This window comes from Fukomys damarensis, unplaced genomic scaffold (assembly GCF_012274545.1).
Source record: "Fukomys damarensis isolate Sample0158 unplaced genomic scaffold, DMR_v1.0_HiC HiC_scaffold_16, whole genome shotgun sequence".
Lineage (NCBI taxonomy): Eukaryota > Metazoa > Chordata > Mammalia > Rodentia > Bathyergidae > Fukomys > Fukomys damarensis.
The window spans coordinates 88604118-88610491 of NW_022900928.1; the positions used below are offsets into that span (position 1 = coordinate 88604118).

Sequence of the window (6374 nt, forward strand, 5' to 3'; positions counted from 1 at the left end):
GGAACCACCTCGGTTCCCACTGCAACTGCTGGACTGGCGGCAGGCGAGCAGAGCGCAGTACCCTGGGAGCCGGGCCCACAGCAGGGGGCCATGGGCAGTGCCAGCCAGGCAGGCTATAGCCCACACTCACTGGCCAGGTGACCCCAGCCCCGGGGCCCTGCTTCTGCCATCCTGGCTTCATGCCAGAGGTGGCCCCGGCTGCCATTCGGCCAGCTCTGGGGGTGCAGCCTGGGCTGGGAGTGCAGCTGGGGTGCCAGTGAGGTACTGGCTAGGCCCTCGGGCCTCAGGGCAAACAAGCTGGGGGCAGCCAAGCCCTCCATGGCAGCCCCAGCAGGGAAGGCGAGTGGGACAGGGGCTTTGCGGCCCAGGACCCAGAAAGGCCGTATGAGGCGGGCTGTTCGCATCTCCAGCCTGGTGGCCCAGGAGGTAGGTGACTCCCAGTCCCTTCCCCTCCTTTCCAGGGCTGGGGCACTGAGGTGGAAGATGTGGCCCAGAGGGCGCTGGCTCCAGGCTGGGGAGATCCATAAGCAGGGTGGTTTAGGGAGCCTTGGGGTCTGCCACCCGACTCACTGTCTTCCCAGCCTGCGGGACATGGGTTCCTAGTATTTTCCTTTCTGGGCGGCCTCTCCCCCTTGCTCCTGTGGCTCGAAATGCAAAGGGAGGAGAGACACAACAGGAATCAGATGGATGCCCAGAGAGGATGGTGGGGGGATGCAGGGAGGCAAAGAACCACTGGGCAGGGTCACCAAGAGGTTGGTGGGCAGCAGCCAGGCCTGGCATGGAGGCGCTAGGCTCCCTCCATCTGTGCTGGGGGCGGACCCTTTGGTAGGCAGAGGAGGCTTGGCTTGCATTCAGGGAGTCTGAGGAAGTGTGGATCAGAGGGCACATGGGTGGTGAGAGCACAACAGGCCCTAGGTTGTGATGAACTCCTCTCCTCACCCTCAGAGCCACCTCTCTGCCCCAAGTGGCTCTTCTGTCCTTTCTCAGAGCCTAGAAGGGGGCCCTGCCACCAGCACCATGCCACGCCTGAGCCCCCTGTGCCTGGGCTCATTGGCTCCTTCCAGCTGGGGCACAGGTACACATAGGATTCTTCTCACTCACAGGACAGGGCCCAGGGTTGGATTAGTGTTATATAGGCCCATGCATCAAGGGGGTTCCATACCTGGCCCAAGGCTGACCCCTGGGAAGATGAGGCTGGAGGAACCAGACTTTGCATTCCAGTCACAGCCTACATATGTCTGTGTATTTGCAGCAGGGCTACAAATTTTGGGGGCAGGATTGCTTCTGTCCTGGGTGCTCCAGCAAAGTCCCTAGGGCCTGACACCATAGGCACAGGGAGGAGTCCTATTCCAGGGCAACTACCATCTTCTGTCACTTGTCTGTGGGGTTCTGGCCAGTTCCTTTTCCAATTCCCACTTGACCCCTGAAAGACCACCATACCATGCACATTGGCTCTCTGATTTAGGGAAAGGCCACTTGGGCTGGAGGCCAGGCTGGTGGCTTCCCATAGGCTCCTTGCCTATCCCAGGCCTAAGCTGCTTCTCTCCTCTTCTCCAGGGGCTCTGAGTCCCTCCTATGGTGGCCAGACTCCTAACTATGACTCATCTTAGCTCCTAGTTATTTCCCCTAAGGAGATGCTTTCCAAACAGCCCTACCTGTGCAGGGTTCCAGGGAACGCTGCCTGAGTATGAATGGACTCACTGGCATCATCCGGTTCAGAGGCCCCACACTGCCTGCTCCTGGGATTCAGTGCTTCTGGGGGCTGGAGAAGGCCTTTGGTCCAGCTGCCCAAGGGGTACAGGTCCTGAGGTGGGGGGCTTCTGTCCCACAGAAGCTTCTGGGACAGTGTGGAGAGCTGGCCTAGTACTTCCTGGTTTGGCTTTAGAGAAAGTGTGGTATGGCTATTGTCCCCTGGTCTGGGAGGCTGTGCTGCTGCCCCTAGGCAATCCTGTGCCCGTCCTGCTATAGACTCCTCTGTGCTGGGCTGTGTCCTCTGTGTCCCTTTAAAAGTGTGGGAGGCTGCCCTGGGCAGAGAGGGGGCTGGAAGAGCAGGTGGGAATGTCTTGGTCTATCTCCCCCAAAGGACGGCCCTGAGTCTGGGTGGCTGGTATCCTGGGTCGGTGACATGCAGGGCCTGGTAGGGAACTTCAGTGACCATTTTTTGTGTTAGGACTCTGGCCATTGCCCAGGCTGAGAGCTGTGGTCCTGGACATCTTTCTGGACTGACACTAGGGGTGTGTGTGTGTGTGTGTGTGTGTGTGTGTGTGTGTGTGTGTGAAAGATTGCATAGTGCCAGTTATAGTCCAAGGGTTTGGTCTGCGTTGCTTGTGGGTAGTGGTATCAGGGTTTATTGTGGGGTACTGATTTTGAGTATCTGGGAGCTCTCAGAACCGTGCGGATCCAGCAGCTGGGAGGGCCTCATGCTGTGTGGCATTCTGGGAACTCTAGTATCCAGCTCTGGGGGTGGTTAGCGGCTGTGGCTGCTTGGCTGAGGGGTGAGCCATTCTGATGGAAACCTCTTGGCTTCCCCTTACTCTTCTTGGCCCTGTCCTTGAGGTCCTATGCCTTCCCCATCCTTTACCTGTATCTTCTTCACCCACCTAGGTCCTGTCCCTGGGTGCTGATGTGCTCCCTGAGTACAAGCTGCAAGCCCCGCGCATCCACCGCTGGACCATCCTGCACTACAGCCCCTTCAAGGCCGTGTGGGACTGGCTCATCCTGCTGCTGGTCATCTACACAGCTGTCTTCACGCCCTACTCAGCCGCCTTCCTGCTGAAGGAGACTGAAGAGGGCTCCCAGGCCCCCGACTGTGGCTATGCCTGCCAGCCGCTGGCTGTGGTGGACCTCATTGTGGACATCATGTTCATCGTGGACATCCTGATCAACTTCCGCACCACCTATGTCAATGCCAACGAGGAGGTGGTCAGCCACCCTGGCCGCATTGCTGTCCACTACTTCAAGGGCTGGTTTCTCATTGACATGGTGGCTGCCATCCCCTTTGATTTACTCATCTTTGGCTCCGGCTCTGAGGAGGTGGGATTGGTAGGGAGGCAGAGAGAGGGAGGAAGGGAAAGAGAGGCCAGGACGGTGTGGCGGGGAGAGGGAGCTTGTGGGAGGTAGTGGTGTGAAGGAGACAGAAAGTGAGCTCCACAGGTACCGAAATAAACCTGTGCTTGATCCTTCTTTCTATGAGCTACCCACAGTTTTAGGGAGTCAGGGGCTCCTTTTCTAATTTTTAAAAAATTGAGTTTATTGGTACATTTTAGGTATACAGTACAGTTACATTCATCATTGGGATCTTGTACCTTTACATGACAGGTCTTGGTTCTCATTTTTTCCCCTTGTCCCTGCTCTCTCTTTACCCCCTCCTTTTCTAATTTGTGTACTGAAAGGGATCACTTTTCTAATTTACACACAAGTGCCCCAGACACTAATCAGAGGCATATTAGGGTGACTGTTGTGCCTTTTGGGACCCTTATTTTTGTTTTTTTTTTATTGAGTTTATTGGTACTTTTTAAGTTTACAGTACAGTTACATTCATCATTGGGATCTTGTACCTTTACATGACAGATCTTGGTTCTCATTTTCCCCCCATACCCCTGCCTTTCCCTATTTACAAAAACTTTATTTCTATTTTTTTTCTTTTCCCTTATTTCCTTTCCCCTACCCTTGCCACTTCCTTTACACCTTTAGCCCTTTTCTTCCCATTTCACATTGTCAGTTATACCATTTGGATCTTATTTACACTTGTAGTTTTTCTCATTTTTATTTTTGAGACAGGGTCCACTATATAGTTCAGGCTGGCCTTGGATTCATTATGTAGCCCAGGCTCGAACTCGAAGCTATCCTCTTGCTTCAGCCTGAGTGCTGGGATGACAGGCGTGCGCCATCAGCCTAGCTGGGTCCCCTTTTCCTTGTTCTCACTATGGGGCTGTGACCATACTGTTTTAAAGCTGGCACAGAGATTAATGTGACATCTTTGCTGGGGGCAGCAAAGGTTCTTCACACAAGGTGGCTTCAATTAATAGGAAGATGTCCCAGGAGGAAGTCCTGGGGAGCTTCCCTCTAGTATTCTCTCCAAGGCTTCAGTGTCTCCTGCACCTCATTTGCCTGCACCCTGACTGTGCTCTCTTTTGGCCTTCAGCTCATTGGGCTGCTGAAAACCGCGCGGCTGCTGCGGCTGGTGCGCGTGGCTCGGAAGCTGGACCGCTACTCAGAGTATGGGGCGGCGGTGCTGTTCCTGCTCATGTGCACCTTTGCGCTCATTGCACACTGGCTGGCTTGCATCTGGTACGCTATCGGCAATATGGAGCAGCCAGACATGAACTCGCGCATCGGCTGGCTGCACAACTTGGGTGACCAGATCGGCAAGCCCTACAATAGCAGCGGCTTGGGTGGGCCATCCATCAAGGACAAGTACGTCACAGCGCTCTACTTCACCTTCAGCAGCCTGACCAGCGTGGGCTTTGGCAACGTCTCGCCCAATACCAACTCAGAGAAGATCTTCTCCATCTGCGTCATGCTCATTGGCTGTGAGTGCACCCCGGGGGTGGGCTGGGGTGGCAGGGAAGAGCCTGGGTGGAGCAGAGAGCCAAGGCTAGAGGGCCCCACCACTTCTGCTCCCCCACATAGAGACTCCAGGGCCCACCAGCATGACACAGTTTGGAGGCTGGGATGCTAGAGCAGGAGAACGCTGCAGGCTGGCGTGTTTGAGTGTGTGTATGTTTATAGCCACTCTCAGTCTGAGACGTGACCAGGCTGCGGGTCCCCATGGGCGGCGGGGCCCCTGTGAATACTGATGGCCCCACTCACCCACGCCCCCCAGCCCTCATGTATGCCAGCATCTTCGGCAATGTGTCGGCCATCATCCAGCGGCTGTACTCGGGCACGGCCCGCTACCACACGCAGATGCTCCGTGTGCGGGAGTTCATCCGCTTCCACCAGATCCCCAACCCACTGCGCCAGCGCCTGGAGGAGTACTTCCAGCATGCCTGGTCCTACACCAACGGCATTGACATGAATGCGGTGAGGCATCGGCAGGGAGGGTCAGATGCTGTGGTTAGTGCTAAGAAGGACCCTGGGGAGCATGTGCCTCCTTTTCCCTACCAGCAAACTGAAGCCTAGGGGCCTTTTTCTGGGAGAGCTCTCCTTTTGGAGCAGGCACTGTACCAGGCCCTTCACATAGGTGGCGGTATTAAATCTTACTACAGCTGAAAGCAGGAATTGATCCTGCATTTACCCTGAGAACATGGAGGTCTAGAGGGTGCCTGGCCAGAGGTGGTACAGCTGGATTGGGAACCCAGGTGCTTCCCAAGATACTCTGGGAGGATTCTGGATCTGGGGCCTAGAGGAGGAGGTTTCCCTGAGATGGAGGTGTGGGCAATGCTGGGGTGCGGGTAGTATCCCAGGTGAGGGTGTCCTGAGCCATCCCACCTTCCTGCAGGTGCTGAAGGGCTTCCCTGAGTGCCTGCAGGCTGACATCTGCCTGCACCTGAACCGCTCACTGCTGCAGCACTGCAAGCCTTTTCGTGGGGCCACCAAGGGCTGCCTGCGAGCCCTGGCCATGAAATTCAAGACCACGCATGCTCCGCCAGGGGACACACTGGTGCATGCAGGGGACCTGCTCACCGCCCTCTACTTCATCTCCCGTGGCTCCATTGAGATTCTGCGGGGCGATGTTGTCGTGGCCATATTGGGTATGGGGTGTAGGTGGATAGAGAGTGGGAAATGACTGTCAAAGCCTAGAGAGGCCTCAGACCTCTGATTATGAGGCTGTGAACCTGGGGCTGCAGACAAGTCTTGTGTTCCTTTAACTCACCTGAGTTTAGGTCTGCCAGAGGGGGCAGTAGAGAGAAGCTCCCCCACAAGGTATGGGCTATAGAACTCTGGGGGTCCCATGTCCCCCTGAATTTCAGGGAGCTTTATGATCTCCTCACAGGCAGACACTTCTTGCTTCCTTAAAGTAGGGCCAAATGTAGATGCTCCAAGTGAGCAGTGGAGAGTCAGGTGTGAACCTGGAGGTTGTGCATAGGTTTTGCTAGGGCCAGATGGTTTCCTGCAGCTTCATGTGATATAACCATGCCAGAACCTTCGCTATGTCCAGAGGAAGGGAGTCCCACCCTGTCCCCTCACAGCTCTTCCGTTCTGCCCTGGCCCGCCTGTGCATGTGTTTTTGCACACTGGGGGTTTCTTGCCCTTGCCTGTCTTTTACTTCACCCTGCATGCCTTAGGGACAGAGGCATCAAATGATTTTGACCGTGGCTCACAGTAGAACATTCTAGGTTTTTAAAAAGTATTTTTGGGCTGGGGATTTAGCTCAGCGGTTTGGTGGCCTGCCTTGCAAGCTCAAGGACCCGAGTTCAATCCCCGGTACC

The 6374-nt window shown here is 55.6% G+C and overlaps 1 protein-coding gene across 3 annotated transcripts in view; it reads left to right on the forward strand.

Annotated features, from left to right (window-relative positions):
• Positions 1–6374, forward strand: part of Kcnh2 (potassium voltage-gated channel subfamily H member 2) — a 28409-nt gene that overhangs the window by 17125 nt on the left and 4910 nt on the right. For 2 of the 3 annotated variants that reach the window (XM_033764465.1, XM_010637578.2), the window contains 4 exons: positions 2605–3033; positions 4145–4532; positions 4826–5025; positions 5444–5696. In XM_033764465.1, the coding sequence (XP_033620356.1) occupies positions 2605–3033; positions 4145–4532; positions 4826–5025; positions 5444–5696 (1270 nt within the window). Of the gene's footprint in view, positions 1–50; positions 427–2604; positions 3034–4144; positions 4533–4825; positions 5026–5443; positions 5697–6374 lie in introns of those variants that run through there. The other variant, XM_010637577.2, reaches the window with a different exon arrangement.